Source organism: Fundulus heteroclitus, chromosome 23 (assembly GCF_011125445.2).
Source record: "Fundulus heteroclitus isolate FHET01 chromosome 23, MU-UCD_Fhet_4.1, whole genome shotgun sequence".
In the NCBI taxonomy this organism is placed as follows: domain Eukaryota; kingdom Metazoa; phylum Chordata; class Actinopteri; order Cyprinodontiformes; family Fundulidae; genus Fundulus; species Fundulus heteroclitus.
Genome location: NC_046383.1, coordinates 25664895 through 25681554, shown reverse-complemented (window position 1 = coordinate 25681554; position 16660 = coordinate 25664895). Strand labels below are relative to the sequence as shown.

The following is a 16660-nucleotide window of genomic DNA, read 5'->3' as shown; positions in this document are numbered from 1 at the left end:
AATAGATTGAAAATGTTTATTACTATTTCAGGAGTGCTTTACACAATAAACACAAAATTGTTTTTGTTTTGTTTCTTTTGAACAGATTTCTCACACCAGATGAGCAAAATCTGCCAAACATCCGGTTTATGCAGAAGCACATCCAACATTTTTGTAACGATCCATCTAAAGTTTTACCCGGCAGCCAGGACGAGCAGCAAGATTAATGTCTGAAGAATGAAGCTAAATGTTAGCAGCTTCTAAAATCTCCTTGAAGCAGCATTTGTGAAGCAGATGTTTGAGTTGTCTATAAGGTTTGCATTTCATCCATTGAGTATTCTGCAGTTTCACAAACCGCTGATCCCCCTTCTGCTGATTCTGCCTCTGAAGATTAGGTAGAAATGTTGAGATGTTTTTCACGCCTGAATTCTCTTAAGACATCGGAGCAAAGGAGGTTTAATCTCTTTTTATTTTGCGATTTAACTTAGTTGACTAAGTAGATTCAAATATTGGTTTAGCAGATTCATCTAAGTGTATTTTAGCTGTTAATCTTACAAATGTTGTGCTCAAAATGCTGATTAAGATCTACCAAATTAAACTGTTACACCAATTTCATTAGTTAATCGGTGTTTTGTCTGAGCACGTAGAGATTGTTTTAGTCCAAGCTGCAAAGTTGTTGCTCACATAAAGTGTTTTGGCATGCGCACTCATAATTTCTTTCTCTATCCAGACCTTGCAGACCTCCAGTGCACTGCACGCTCCTAAATGATTAACACTGCAGCTTCCCAGTGTGTAAGGACAACAACACGGTCGTGATTGAGTTACAAAGCACAATAGGAGAGAAAAAGTCAAGCTTTGTCTGATTGTTCCTTGACAGGGTCAGAGGCTGCTGTCTCCAGAGGCTGCAGGGCTGTCACTGGGCAGGGAGTGACAGCAAGGTGACTGAGGGGAGGCTCTATAAATTGTTGGGCGCCGAGTAAACCTCTCCAAAGACGCGGAGAAGAGAATCCTGCGCGTAATTCCACTGCAGTGCCCCGCCGCCGGCTGTCACGGACGATGGCCGCAAAAGCAGAGCTTTCAGGCTGGCCAGACTACCCCGAGGACTTCGCCCTGCTGCAACAGAGAAACGTGGCCCACATCAGCTCCAAAACGTGGATTTCCTCCAATTCGGTCCGCGCCTATTCGCGGAGGGACGCGCACGCTGCGGCAGAGGCGGGCATTTCGTTGGAGAAACTCGGGCCGGTGGGCAAACTCCACGAGTGCGCGTCCACGGAGACGGGCCCCGCCAGGGCGTCTGATGGAGACAAGGGGAGCAGCGTGGGGCCTCAGAGACACCGGCGCGTCGCAGCCAACGCCAGGGAGAGGAGGCGGATGCACGGTCTGAACAAAGCCTTCGACGAGCTGAGGAGCGTCATCCCATCCCTGGAAAACGAGAAAAAGTTATCCAAGTACGACACCCTCCAAATGGCGCAGATTTACATCACGGAGCTGTCTGAGCTCCTGGCCGGCGTGGTTCAGCAGGAGGCGAGAAGTCCTCGCTCAGAGACCTCCATGAGGAGCCTGATCCACTCCCTCCGGCCAGAGGCGGCTGCGCAGCCCCCAATCCTGCTGAGCGCAGAGGAGCAGCAGCAGCAGCGAGACCCGTCCATCAACCGCCTGATCATCCTCGGACCTCCGTCAGTGTTAGAGTCAAAGAAATCAGAGTCCTCCTCCAACAGCAGCGACGGGGAAGCCTCAAATCTCAGCGACACGGAGGACAGTCAGAGTGGGAGACTTTGAGAGAACCCGTTGTCTCCAACAGGTTGCCAGATGTTGAAATGGCAGCGGATCATAGTGAGACAGATCTGCTGTCTAATCTGCTGTCATCTCTGATAGAGCAGATGTTGCACTGCTGGATTTCAAAAGTGAAGGAAACTTATTCATTTCGCAGAGATCCTGATTTTTTTTTTCCTTCTTCTTCTTGATGAACGAAAAAAAGGCCTTCATTTGCACTTTATGGTCCCGAACAACAACTAGAGGCATTTTTTAACAGTCATTGGTTGGATTCTAGCTTTTATTTCTAATTAAAACAAGTATTTTTCTATTTAAGAATAGCTAATCTGTATTTTATGAGGGATGTTTTTGCTACAATAAAGATATAATGAAGTGATGGGTGTGCATTTTAATTCATTTGATAAATCCCTGCCGGCAGCACAATTCTCACAAAAAAATACAACGATTAGTTATGCTGCAAAACAGTCAATCAAAAATGCATCTTACCATTACTTATAAGAAAGGTCATTTCTTCTGCACAAGCCTTTTCAAATAAAAAGAGACAGTACATTACAATGGTATTCATACATGTTATGCCTTTACAAAGATCATAACCACAAACTTATAAGTATGTTATTGGATTATTTTGTGATACATCAATACAAAGAAGAACGTAGCTGCGAAGTAGAATGAAAATAATAAATAATCTTGAATGGCGACTGTAGAACCATTTAGCTGCAGCCATTAAAAAAAATATAATAATAATTTGGGAGGGGGGGGGGGCAATGTCTACAAGCCTTTCACATTTAGAGGCCAAAGCTGTGACCCATTTTTCTTTGCAAAATACCTCCAGCTCGGTCAGTTTGGATCTGGGAACATCTATTTTCTTTACCACAAATTCTCTACTAGGTTTCAGTCTGGACTTTGACTAGGCCGTTCTATCATATGTACATACTTTGATCTAAACAATTGCACGGTAGTTTTGGGTAAATATTTAAGATTTTTGGTGGGAGATGACCTTCCACCCTAGTCTCAAGTCTTTGGCAGCATCTAGCATGTTTTTTTTTTCTAGGATTATCTTTCCTTTAGCTTCATCCATATTCCCATCGTTAGTTCCCATGTTAGAGCAGCTTCTACGTACCTGCCAAAGAAAAGCATCGCTAAACCATAATGCTGCCACAACACCACACGGTGTCTTCAGCGTGACGTCTGCTGTTTGGTTTCCTCCATTAATGAGGTTTTGTGGATTTCTGTAGCTCCTCCAGTTACACTGTGCCTTTTGACTGCTGCTTATCAAATGCAGTTGTTTCAATAGATTTTATCTAGGGTTATCAGTGGAAAGGGGGCTCAATTTCAATGCGATGCACACTTTTTTGCCTTTTCATTTATTAAAAAATAAGAAATCTTGTATACTTTTCCTTCCTCTTGACAATTTTACACTGCTTTGTGATACAGCTGCTTATGCGGTCTATCACATAAGATCTTGGTTTGTGGCTGTAATGTGACAAAATGTGAGAGAATTAGGAACTGTATCTTATATCGTATAAAAGTGTTTTTCAACAACTGCTTTCTGCTTCATCTGGTCAAGCAAAGTGACTTTAAAGGTATAAACGCACAAAGCTCGTCTAATATCTGAACTGCGAAGCACAAAACAGAGATTTATCTTCCATTTTGCCGTCGCAATTCCCCAAAAAGTGCTTTCCAAATACATTTTTCAAACAGAACAAAACAAAACAACGACAAAAAAACAAAAAAAAACAGCCAAACATCTGTGAGCACAAGAAGCCTGACAGCAGACTCCCAGTGGAAAGGATTTTAGAGCTGTAAAGAAACTAATTATGCCGCGTGACAGTTTATCATGTTGGAAACTGCTCTTTTTTAGTCAGTCTGTGAACTAACAGCCTACTGAAAAATGGTGGAGCTGCCTGCTCCGTAGGGAAGAGGAGGCTGGAACTTTGCCAGGTCCTTAGAAATGATTTCTGCCAGCCTGTGTTTGAAACTGCCAGGGGCCTCGGCGGGGGCCGCGGAGGCAGCGGAGCCGGTGGCCTCCTCCGGGTCGTTCATGTCGTCCTCTTCCTGCGCGTCGTACTCTGCACAGTTATCCGCTGGGGGGAGATGCAGGCTTGGCGGCCTCGCTGGGGCGAAGGGATCTGCATTGGCGAGGTTAATGGAAGAGGGCTCCAGGGTTGAAGGAGGGTTCGAATACGGGAGGTTTGAGGGCGGGGGGCGTCTGGTCACGCTGTAGACGCAATGCAAATCATCCTGCTCGGTTTTTGTCGTCAAAGAAGGAGCGCTTTTCCTCAAGTTGTAATAAATGCTGTCCTCTGTGTTGCTATCCTGATATGCAGCCTCCAGGGAATGACAGCGGTCTTCCTCGTCCTCCTCTTCCTCCTCGCACCCCTCTCTCACCTCCTCCTTGCTCGAGGAGAGATAAGGCTGGATGAGGCTCAGGTGCTTCATACTCCCCTCAGAGGGGACATTAATCGTCGAGTATTGGCAGACGGAACTGTCCTCCGTGTCGGGGGGGACCCCCACGGGACCGTAAGCCGGGACGTGGCCGGCTGGGGCTGGCGGGGCAAGAGAGGACGTGTCAAATGAAAACCTTTTTCTGACACTGGAGGGCTGGACGCTGCTTTTCTTCTGCAGCGAACACTGCCTCACGATGGCCTGGAAGATTTCGGGACCGGCAGAGGTCAAGAAGGTGAACACCCCCTCTCCCGAAACGCAGCGGCGCCCCGCCTCAATGCAGAATCCCCCCTGCAATCACAATCAAAAAGCGGCACTCAGTTCACATTTAGTGCTTTGACAAACATCGAGCCGTGCAAAAGTATTCATGCACCCCGGAGTTGTAGAAACTGTCATGTGACAACCACAAGCTTCCGTGTGTAGTTTTGGGACATAATGTGACCAACACAAAAGGTTAAAATAGAAATGTTAAAAAAAAGGTGACATGCGTTTGTTTCCGCCCCCCATTTACGCCGATACAAACCAAAAATAGAGCCCACTTGTGTCTAAGTATGAGTGCAGGGGTTCTGCGAAGGCCTCAGAGGGTTAGAAAATGTTAGGGAACAAACATCATCAAGACCGAGGAACACAACAGATAGGTTAGAGGCGGGGAAAAAAGGGAGAAGTTTAAAGCAGGAGCAACATTCCTCAGGGATGCAGCCGGTAGGCTCATGGTAACTCTGGAGGAGCCGCAGAGATCCACGGCTCAGGTGGGAGGATTTGTTCACGGTTAAACTATTAGTTGTGCGCTGCACAGACATGGTCAACATGGAAGACGTGTCGTGACTAGACCGTGTACGTCAGCATCAGGCTGTGGGGATGCTTTTCCTTTACAGGGAGAGGGAAGCCGGTCAGAGTGGTTCTAAGAAAACAAGAACTCTAAACATAAAGCCAGCGCTCCGATAGAAAAATTAAGATCAAACCGTATTTTGTGTTATAGAATGACCAAGTCAAAGTCCAAGCTTTAATCTAATTGAATCTGTGGCATGACTAAAGCATCGATGCTCAAAGACGCTCGCCAGCCATTGCAACTGTGCTTGAGCTATTGTCCAAAATTGTAAAAAAAAAAAAAAAATAAACTCTTACTCTATATCTAAAAAGCTGGTGGAAACCCCAGAAGAAGTAGGGAGACTGGGGATGGTTGTCACTTATTTTTTTACAATTTCCCAAATTCCTAAGAAAAAATGTTAGTCTAAAAATTTTATTTTTATGTCAAGACAAAGCTTAAAGTCTCAGTTAATAAAACAGTGTACTTATTATCCTGTATCTTATTCTACTCAAAAGTTATTGGTAACCAAATCAAGTTCACATGTGACAGTATTTAACTTTTAAATGTTTAACATTATTTTAATTTACCAATGCAACATATTGATGGAATTAAGATCATTTTTAAATTGCAAGAAAAATGCATTAAAACATCAGTTTCATTTCAATTCAAACTTGTAGAGAATCTAGCTTTAAGATAAGATAAGAGAATTTAGCTAGAGATCCCATTGTTTGTCAGTTTCTAAGCTATTAACATAAATTGAAAATTGTTAATCACTCGATAAAATGGAACTTTTCAGTTTATTTGTGTCTTTAATAGGGCAGGTTTTACACAATGATTTCCTTGTATAAAACACATTACTTAATCAATCAGGAATTTCACTGCTAGAACAGAAAACTCAAATTCAGAAAGTGCAACAGGCGACATTACTTTGTACAAGTGCATTCTTCAGTCACTATCATTGCCACACCCAAAGTTGTCTTGCCCGTTATATATATTTATATATATATATCTAAAAAAAAAAAGGGAAATTTAAAAATCTAACAATAGAATAAATAGCGTGGGTGTTAGTTGTCACATGTGACAACCACTAAATATTTTTGATACTAGCTAAGCTAACAACTACATTTGTTAGCTTAGCAACTATTCTACTTGTTGCTTACACTTTTCTCTTTATAGTTGGCCTTCTCTATAAACTAGATTTTTTTTTTGTTCGATACATCAGAAAAATGACTTTTTCTTACCAAAACATTTCGCTCGATGTATGGTTCTGCAAACATTATGCAGCGGATTCTGTCATTTTATTACATAAAACCTCTGTACAAACTTCGTTGTTTGTGGTTGTACCATGTCAAAGGTAAGCTCAAGAGCTATGAATACTTTTGCAGCTACGCTGAAAGGTTCGCGGCGACTTCATTGAGGACACAGAACAAGTAAATCAGTCGTCGTGTGATAATCGTGGATTGAATCTCTTTGCATCGAGATGAATTAATCACGATCTGCTCATTGCACTTTACCTCCACCTGGCCGAACTTCCGCAGGAGCTTGTACGGCCAGCTGTAGACGACGGCGCCTGTGTTGACAGCGAGCAGCTGCAGGGCCTCGCTGTCTGTGAACACCACGTACTCCCCGGCCAGCTTGCACCTCTTAGCCGCCTCCGTGCTCATAATCTTCACTTTGTACCGGTTAGGAGGAAGACTTGGCTCTAAACACACAAATACAAACAACACCTCATAGAGACGCTTTTTTTTTTTTTTTTTTTTTATTACAGGAGCAGCGTGTCATTTAAGGAAACAAGTGCATACCACAGACCTTTTCATACCAACGCAGTCTGATTTAAAATTACCAGCACTCTACCAATCTCTCCGTGCGTTTGAGCTGCCCGGGTGATTCGGGAATGTAATCCATTAGGGAGTGAAAGGAAATGCGTTTTCATAAGCCGGAGCTCGCCGAAGCCAAAGCATTCAAGCTTTAACGTCGGAATAAATGAGCACACTTAGCTCCGCTTCTTGCAAATAATGCGCGATTCTGCTGATGTTCGGCGTTTCCTGCTCACTGACATGCCTTTCTGTTGTCCTCCATTTGTATTGCAAATGTTAACTAATTCGTTCTTATCTGCGAGATATTTATACTACAACACAAGTATCACTTTCGGGTTGTTTGAACGAGGGCGTTGCTGTTGTGTAGTTAGACATGAAAAGAAAGACAGAGATTATGAAATTCTGTCAAAAGGAGAAACTGATGGTGGTCACGCATGGCCAAAGCCGAATGCAAGGTGGTTCGTAGTCGTAGAGCCGTTCACAGCGGGACGTTTAGCCTTTTTTCGTTGTGCAGTTCAACTACAGTCTCGGGACATTTCACCGTACATGGAACGGGTGTTCATTGGAAACAACCTATTTTCTGTTTATGTCCCTTATCTGACAACAAGGATAAAAATAAAGTGCGTTCTCTTTAGATTTATATGTACGCTTTAGGACCACACATAAGCGATCTGGTCTGAAGGGTTAGGCAACAGTCAAAAACATTTTCCACACCGTCACCATTCGTGAAACTAAGAGAAATGTAAAATGGACCTAAAAAAAAACAACTGAGCATGACAACGTCCGCCCAATTATTCACTATCTTTGGCAACAGTAACTTGAAATAGTTGTTTCCTGTGCGATCTTATCAGTCGCTCTCATCGTTGAGGATTCTTTTTGGCTCATTTTGTTTTGTACAACATCACCGTGAGAAATGGAAAGAGTGAGAAACTATCACTTTTTTGCAAGTTTTTCCAGGAGAACGCCTGTTCTGTCGTCTTCTACTTCTACTGTCATGACCTCCGACGTGCAACACGCTAAGTGGGGACCTATAGGTTAGAGCAGCGAGTTTGCACTCTGAGAAGGTTTCAAGTGCCCGGTTGGATCCCCGCAGACTGCCGCCGTGGGTCCCTGAGCAAGACCCTTAGCCCCAGACTGCTCCCCGGGCGCTATGGCAGCTGCCCACTGCTCCCTAAGGGGTGGGTTACATGCAGATACATTTTCTTTGGAATGTTCAATTGCAATGACAAATAAAGAGTTTTTAAACTAAGGCCTGTAGAGTCTCCAGTGTGGCTCTTGTTTTTTTGAGGGAGTTTATTTTAGGGTTTGTTCTGATGTGAAGATTAGTAACTGTCTCAAATGTTTTCCACTTGTGAATAGTCTTTTTCAATGAAAAGGGATCGGCTTCAGCTGTTAAGAAAAAAAAAAACGACCTAATAACCCTCCTTTATATTAGATGGACAGCATCAGTTGCTTCTCTAATGTCATTTCTCATGCCTTCCTTTACCCTTGGCATCAGGTTAAGAGGTACCTGGACCTACCAGGGCAACAGGCTGACAAGAAGTACAGAAGCAGCAAGGGTGTCTTCACTTGTTTTGCAAAAAAAAAAGGTTTTCCGTTTTTTGTTGTTGTTTCTGTTTTGCTCTGTTGTTCTTCCGTAGATAACAGCGGTGTGGAAACACTGTTCTGCTTTATGCACTTAAAGCTAGATTGGAATCATTTGGTTCTGATTCTTAAGATCTTGGAGCTGGAAAAACAAAAAAAATCTTTTAAAATCCTGTTTCCTACCATGACCGTATACGCTAAGAAATCGCTAGCGAAATCCTCCTATCTAAAGGTAATTAAAGAAAAAAAAAAAAAGAAAGGTGATATTTTATACGCTCTCATTTATCCTTGGTAAAAATGAAAAATGACTCTCCTCTGTGCCTTTCCTTTCCCTGAATAAAATATTTCCTACAGTTTCTTGGCAATAGTTCAACAAAGCAATGCATGAACCAGTGCAAGGTTGCGCTCACTTTACTTGGATGAATGGTTTAACAAAAAAAAAAAATGATGGGAATTACCGCTTTTCCAAGATGAGTAAAGGTCATTGTCCTCCATGGTAAGGCCATTCCCTCCCTCAAAATCCCCTTTCTCTGAGCCTTCAGGATCCCTCTGTAAACACAGTGGCACAGCAAACATTACAGGGAGTAAACGCCTCCCGCTTATCGCCGCGTTTTATGACTTCAGAGTGGTAAGATGCAAGCAAGGACATGACTTGTGCAAGCACAAGAATTAGAGAAGTGGCAGAAGTTCCAGATAATGTTTCAACTTCCCCATGTTCTTATCGGGGTCTGGCTGTGGGGAAGGTCTCTGAACATTTTTCCCAAATTAAAACGGCGATATGAAATGAGAGTTGAGGTCATGATGAAGGGAAGAGATTTATACCTGGAAGGCAAGCGCGCAGAGGGCACCGATCCAGACCTGGGTCTCCACGGAGGCGAAGGTGTAGTTGCACTGCGTGGTGTTCAGGTAGAAGGCTGTGCAGCAGGCCGGGCACGACTCCTTGGCAGCGGGGGTCACGCTGAGACAGTCGCTTAAACGCACCACCTTCCTCTCTGCCGTTTTCTGCCGCCCGGCCTTCGACTGCTCGCCGAAAGAGCCGCTGTCGGAAAAGAATTCCAGCCGACCCACACCCATGGAGCTGGGTTTGAAAAGCACCATCCAGATTTTCCGCCATGTTCTCTGACGAGACAAGAAAGGAGACTTTAGTGCATTAGAAAGTACATTTTGCCTCCAGGAGCTCCTCTAGCACTCCTTCTGCCACAAGGCAAAACAGGAAGTTAGCTCTCTTTTGAACCAAAAATGTTTATTTGCGTGTCGTGCTCATGGTGCCCATACTGTGGCATGCGTCCATTTATAGCTTTACACCGAGGGTGGCTGATGACATTGAAATACGTGCATGATGTGTACATGATGTGAGTCAGAGCAAAATTAAAGGGCCATGGCCTCTTTAAGAATTGGGAAAGCCATTAGAGTGTTTCTAGATCCAAGGCCTACATTATCAGAAAGGCCAAACCTCAACTGGATTATTCTACACTAGAAAGAGTTTATTTAAGGTAAAATGTGCAATTCATTACATTTTTATTTTATTTGTGACACCAAAAGAACAAAGAGTATCTTCTAACCACCTACCTACCAAGGCAAGGCAAGGCAAGGCAAGTTTATTTGTATATTTCAGTAACAAGATAATTCCAAGTGCTGAACATGAACAGAACATAAGAAAAGAAAATGTGTAGAGGAAAGTAAGTTGCAGTGGAATAGTTGCAGCAGGTCAATATAAGTTGGACTACAAACTGAATCTAATGATATTTCAATTAACATTCAAAAGAAACTCTAAAAAAAATGGTTTTAAACCTTGATTTGCAAGAGCTCAGGGTTTTATCACATTTACAGTCTTCTGGAAGTTTCCAGATCAGTGGAGCAGAGGAACTAAATGCTGCGTCTCCATGTTTGGTTCTAGTTCTAGGTATGCAGAGCAGATTTGAGCCAGAAGACCTTAAAGATCTGGAGGGTTGATACACTGATAACAAGTCTGTGATAAAATGTGCTGAGCCATTCACAGGAGTATTTTAAAGTCTATTCTCTGAGACACAGGGAGCCAGTGTAAGGACTTTAGAACTGGGCTGATGTTCTCTACTTTCTTAGTCTTAGCGAGGACATGGGCACCAGCAGGCAGCAGCATTCGACTGAGATCGGCTTTTTAGGCAAACCTGTGAAGACACCGCTGCAGTAATCCATTCGATTAAACACCTAAATTAGTTTTTTGAGATCCTGCTGAGACATTAGTCCATTGATCCTGGAAATGCTCTTCAAGTGATAGAAGTGGCAGACTTTGTATTTGTCTTTAGATGCCTCTGAGTCCATCACTAGACCCAGATTTCGGGCCTGATTAGTGGTTACTTGCTGAAGCGACTGAAGCTGTGTACTAACTCTGGATTCCTCCTGTGTTGGTCCAAAAATTGTCACTTCAGTTTTGCTTTTATTCAGCTGAAGAAAATATTTGGCACATCCATGCATTGATTTCTATGCATCTACTCAGCGCTTGAACCTGCTTACGAGCCCACGGACCCGCCCGCTCACCTTCCTACCTAATATTCTTCGGTAGGAATCGTTCAACACTTCACATCTTGACTTGCTCATATTTAACCACTTTATCGAACAAAATTTCCTCGAGTCTCTCAGGTTGTGAGGGGCATCTCTTGTTGCCTGAGGAAGCTGAAATTGAACCCACAACCTTTGAATTGCAAGACAACTCCTCCACTGAGCCAAAGTTAATAGATGGATAAATTTAATGTAAGAAAAATGACACTACATCAACATTCTCCAATCCTTTATGCTGTTTTTTTTTTTTTCAGATTAAGCTTTGTCTGACTGTGTGAAAGGCTGCGTGTGGGCTGACAGAAGCAGGATTTGTACTGTAGTTACAGGAAGCGTGGTTAGCAGGTAAAAGTGCTATTTCTGTTTTTTTTACACAGCTTCATAACACTAGTTGTATTCACAGAACTGAAGTGAAAAATAAGTCAAGAGGTTACAGATATCTCATTGTTCCTGTTTATCAGGGGGTGAAAGCCAGAGGAGAGAGCTTCGCTTCTCTTTTCGCCAAGTACTATCAACACCACCTCATACCTCTGGTCTACAATCTGAGACGGATTTTAGGAACCAAATTCAAATGTTTATAGCCCTTCTTTGTATTTCGCTTCCCTGGGTTTCACATTCGGCGAACAAGTCTTTTTTTTTTTTTAGTTATTTTGGGTTTATGTTTCAATATTTTTCAGAAATAAGTCTGTAGGATGAAATCATGGTTTTGTACCAAAGACGCATTTTCTTGCAATGACCCGAGGACACACTGTGATGCAGCAGAAAGCGGAAGAAATGACAATGATTGTTCGGGTTATGCAAAGAATGTGTGGTAGTTTTCTACAAATCCTAAACGACACCTCACTGAAACTTCTGAGAACCCAACTATAAATATGGTAAAAAAAAATACCCAAAATTTCATCTTTGCAAATAATTTCTGGTGAAGCCACTGCCTTGACAAGCTTTTAACTTCATTATCGGTATGAGGTGCTTTGTGTCAAGCTTGTATTTTGTGTTATTATCTTATTTGTTCTAATTTTTAATGTGTTTATTTAATTTAATCATTAATCTCCTTTGTTCAGCACTTTGGTCAGTGTTTGCTGTTTATAAAATGTTTTAGAAATAAAGTTGGGATAGGGTGGATAATTAGTTGGCTTAATTAGTTTTGAGAGCCCCCCCCCCCCTCCCCCGCCCCATTGTTCGATTCCCTCCACTTCCTGTCTAAAACTAACTCTGTCCTCTGTAACTAAATGCTTTACTTTTCAGAACTCAAGGCTTTACGAAAGCAAAGAAAAACAGCAAGTGCTCCGAATTTAGAGCCAGGTTGTTTTTTTTTTTAAAGCAAACAGCGGATCTGGCCACACCTTTGCGTTTAAATCCTAGAACAATAGTATAACGTACTTCTTTTCTCCTGGTTAACAGGGGAGCGTGTTGCAAAATCAAAGGCTAAAGGATCTGCCCCGGTTAAAGCCCGCGAGTACTGCCTGAGAAGGTTTTTTTTTTTTTTATCTGCTAAGAATAATTTATCTGAAGTTCAGTCTGGGTTTTAGAAGAACTTGGCATGATCAAAGCCGCTTTTAAAGGTGGTAAATCAGACATTGACCAAAAAAAAAAAAAAAAGAAGAGTTAAGCACCTAGTTGGAATGATCCGATTTCATCTTAAGCTTGATGCTCATGCCCTTTCTGAAGCAGTAACAGGCGCCCTAGTCCTCACCCATCAGTCCCTTCCAGCATTGGTAGGAACATCCCTCAGGAACCAGCTGGTGGATCATTTGGTAAAAAAAAATAAAAAAATAGCAATAGTAAGGTGGTGTTGGGGAAGTTCTTAAATGAAGAGCCGGCAGAATTTAGGGGCAACCTGCCATAATCATATCCGAGCCGCTGTCAACGTAAATGCGCAATATTAGAACATGAACTGGTGGGGATCACGCACACAGCCCGACTGGGTAACAAATGCTGCACACCCACACAGAGCAGGACATGGTGATCACACCTCTACGGCTAAAAACATTCAGGTGTTAATCTGACTTAAATGGATCTTCTAAATTAATCGGAAGGTGAAAACAAGACAAAAAGTAAAACAAAAACTCTCTCCAACAGTGTGTGTTACAATGCCATGCATGAGGCCAAGCACATACGTTTAATGATGCTATCATTTATTTAATTTTTACTTCTAGTACCATTGAAGCTTCTTTTGTTTTCAGCACTGCTCACAGTGGCCCAATACACAAACAAACATAGAGACAGCCCCAAACACACACACACGCACACAGTAAAGGTTGCAGCCACCTGAGACACATCGCTTCTGGGTAGGATAATCATATTGGGCACCAAGCATTGTAGATCCTGAAGGAACCCGTCTCCACTGACTAGACTCACGTATTAGATTCTCGTACCGTGTCTCCAGGACTGCTACCAGCCGTTCTACTGGTTCATGCGAATCTCTGTGACGTCACATACCAGCTGTGGTGCTGCTAGAGCGTTCGCACTGCCAACTCTGTGGCACATTTGGTTTGATGTTGCACTAACACGGTCACACGACCTGCGAAAATGTGCAACTTCATTTTCTTCTCATTCGAAAACTGCCCTTTGACTGATCAATCTTATGCAAATGTGTGCCAAAGGCATTGGATTCAGGTAGCCTGACTTCCAACACTAACAAATCAACCACTTCTCTACCAAATTTAGACCCCGATAAATATTTTCATATGCAGGACTTGCTGCCTCGTATTTCTCAACCACATAAGTACACATAGGGTAGGTTGAAGGCAAAGCAAACATTTCTATGCTTGGCAAGTGAGCGGCACGCATTGGGGAAAATTGTCCTGCTTGAAAATTACTTTTGAAGTTAAATCCCAGTGCATGCATGGAGAAAGTTCTGGAGCCAACTCTATGATCTGGTGCATTTGAAAAAATTGCACTTTATGCAGATGATACTTGCTCTCTTGTTTTTGGGCACAAATTTTTCGAGTTGAACAGCATCACTGTATTTTGTCCCAAAAGGAAGGGTTTTGTATTTTTATGTCCAGTTGTTCCCAATCTTGGTCCTCGGGGAACACTATCAAGCATGTGTTAGATGTGTATTTAGATCCATTGCACCTGAGTGAAATGAGTGCAGTAACTGAGAAGGATGCCATAGGTTTCTGAAGAAGCCTGTTCAAAGTCCATTTATTTGAATCAGGAGTGCGAAAACAGGGGAACAGTTAAAACATTTAACGACGTAGGCCCTAAGGACCAGAGTTGGGGAGGACATGATCCTTTGCAACTTATTTCTAACAGTTTGGTTACTCTCAAAACAATCTTTTAGAAAAATAATTAAAAACCTCATAACTTGCCTTCTACAGAAGGCCTCACACCATGCACCACGAGATAGAAATCTCTTTTTTCTATGTAACAGGTCACTGCTCAAATATACCACAATTAAGAGGATGCAATGAAATAATCTAACATATAAAAGTAACAATTTATTCGACCACAGGAACGAGGACAATGCATGGTAATAGTCACACGCTTTGCTGCAGCTGAGTCCATTCTCTTCTGCAGACTTTTACAAATTCATATTTGCTGATATAAACTAAAATATTTTTTTGCTATATTGAAATATTCTTTATTTTACTGACTGAAATTGAGACCACCCATATCATGATGGATCCTCCTCGATGCCTTACTATTAAAAGGCAATTCCTCTAACTAAAGGTTGCCGTTTTCTAAACTTAGTTCTTGTTATAAATGGCTTAAAGAGCACAAGGACGTTTTTTTTTTTTTTTTTATAGAAATGTCAAATGCACTTTGCTGTAGGGGGGTTAAGGATTTTTTTCTTCACTTCGTGGTTTCAATAATATAATAGAATTACTAACACTACAGAAATGACACTTCACTAGTACAACTTTTTCGTGCATGGTTGTGATAGCAAACAGGAAGACGGATTTGACAACAGTTCTACAGCTATCATGACTCCGACCTTAGCTTGACCTCTGTTGTCCCTGCATGTGCACATTTGATCATTTCTATCTAAAATGAGGCATTTAAAAAAAAAAAAACACTGCTTGTGTCAATGATTATTTCTTTTTCTTAAATGCCGAGTTACATCTGATGCTTCCCCATTACACCACATGTAACGGGAAGCACGCTTTCCAAAACGTCTCTTTTTTCCCTCATCATGCCACAGTTAAGGTCACGACTTACTAATTAAAAAAGAGATACTGGGTAAAAAATGTCAACCATGGAAACGTTCCAAGGAGAAAACCACTGCTGGCCAAAGCACATCCAGCCGACTCAAATTTCCGAAATAAAAAGAAAGAACCCTCAATGGTGTCCAAGACTAAATATTGTGCCAATAGATGAGAAGTGAAAGCTGTTGGAAGGTCCCTTTACATCTCGTGTAAAACTAAGGAAGCATTTCAGAAAAATAAATCATATGAAAGTCAGATATGGTGGTGGTAGTGTGATGGTCTGGCCTGATTTGCTGCTTCAGAACCTTTTGTAATTAATGGAGCCATGAATTCTGTCTCAGCCAGTAGTTTTAGAGGAGCGGGGTCATTTCTCCCATATAGGGCCAGGTTGATTTGGATGGGTTTCCCTCCCCCGCTTACTAAGGTGATCTTTGTCAGAAATGAAGTTTTTAATTTAAAAGTTTAAAAAAAAGAATTCAGAAATCTGACACAAGTGCGACTCCAACTCAGAAACAGAACATATTTGTAAGGGGTTGGGGATTACTATTGCGATGGCATAGTTTTCACATGCCGAACTGTAAACTTACTGAGCTTTGTGCACCCTTTTCATAAGGCTACTGGAGTTATTTTTAAATCTCATTCCGTTGCAGTTGTGAGCGCTTATAATTGAGTTTGCCATGCAAATATCCACAACAGAGGAAAATGAACTAGAGTCCTATGCAACAGCCTTTAAAAAGAAGTTCATCAGAAATTATTTGTTGTAGGGGTTCTATGAGGTCATTCAGTGGAGCATAAAGATGGGATCAAAAATGCAAAACTGGCGTGAGTTTTCACATCGGCCCATTATCCTTGCAAGTGTTTAGGAGCACGAGAGAGAAAAACGGGCTGCTGCCTTGTACTGGCGACATGTAGCGGGATCTAAATTAATCAAGATTGCGAAGCTTTGAAATTTTTGGAGTCGGAGCAAACGTGTCGGTACCTGAGAGGACTAATGATCTGATGGCAGTATTACCATTTATATTAGTTTTTTTTTTTTTTTATCATCTTAAGATGCCATACAAGATATTTGGACATAAAAGTCATTACTTTAATAGTGTACCTTGTAGCAGCTAAAGATTTAATATTTTTCATCTTCTCTGTCTTTCATAAAAACCTAACTAGTTTGCTGAATTTTAGCTGAAGGCTACAAAGAAGTATTTCTAATTCTATATGCAAATGATTTAACTTACTTTTCCAAACTTGACCCCCTGAAGATACAGCATCCCTTCTTTGAAGATGACCTCCATGCTCGTATGCCTCGGCTGAACACTGTTCACTCAACAGCAGTTGTTACGATGTGGCGAAAAAGTAACGAGCGGTCACGTTTAAAATTAGACCTCCTGTGCAACCAGCCCGACAGTTTCCTTGACGTCACAAACCGCTGTAATACTGCTGTCGACCTGTGCGCCCGACGGGAGGAGTTAAAAATCAAGATCGGCAACTGTTACAAAAGAAAAGTGCACACACGTTGTGTGTGTGTGTGTGTGTTGCTTTTTTTCTTGAGTCAAACTTCCCTTTGTTTTGTTTTT

The 16660-nt window shown here is 42.0% G+C and overlaps 2 protein-coding genes across 2 annotated transcripts; one reads left to right on the top strand and one right to left on the bottom strand.

Annotated features, from left to right (window-relative positions):
• Window positions 1-650: 650 nt before the first annotated feature.
• Window positions 651-2128, top strand: atoh1b (atonal bHLH transcription factor 1b). Its single transcript, XM_012851937.3, has one exon. It carries the CDS (start codon window positions 1036-1038, stop codon window positions 1756-1758), a length of 723 nt encoding a protein of 240 aa, XP_012707391.2. The 5' UTR covers window positions 651-1035; the 3' UTR covers window positions 1759-2128.
• A 438-nt stretch (window positions 2129-2566) lies between these two features.
• On the bottom strand, window positions 2567-16655 carry dok3 (docking protein 3). Its single transcript, XM_012864200.3, has 5 exons — window positions 16322-16655; window positions 9229-9525; window positions 8865-8955; window positions 6520-6707; window positions 2567-4488 (listed from the first exon to the last, which is right to left on the bottom strand). Exons 1-5 carry the CDS (start codon window positions 16376-16378, stop codon window positions 3634-3636), a joined length of 1488 nt encoding a protein of 495 aa, XP_012719654.2. The 5' UTR covers window positions 16379-16655; the 3' UTR covers window positions 2567-3633.
• Between the last annotated feature and the right edge of the window lie 5 nt (window positions 16656-16660).

Bases quoted from the DNA above. Each gene is read 5' to 3' on its own strand.
- atoh1b (XM_012851937.3), top strand. From the start codon at position 1,036: ATGGCCGCAAAAGCAGAGCTTTCAGGCTGGCCAGACTACCCCGAGGAC.
- dok3 (XM_012864200.3), bottom strand. From the start codon at position 16,378: ATGGAGGTCATCTTCAAAGAAGGGATGCTGTATCTTCAGGGGGTCAAG. The intron at 6,708-8,864 runs GTAATTCCCATC...TTGTGTGTTTAG, and splicing joins TTACTCATCTTGGAAAAGCG to AGCCAAGTCTTCCTCCTAAC. The intron at 4,489-6,519 runs GTAAAGTGCAAT...TTGTGATTGCAG, and splicing joins GGAAGTTCGGCCAGGTGGAG to GGGGGATTCTGCATTGAGGC.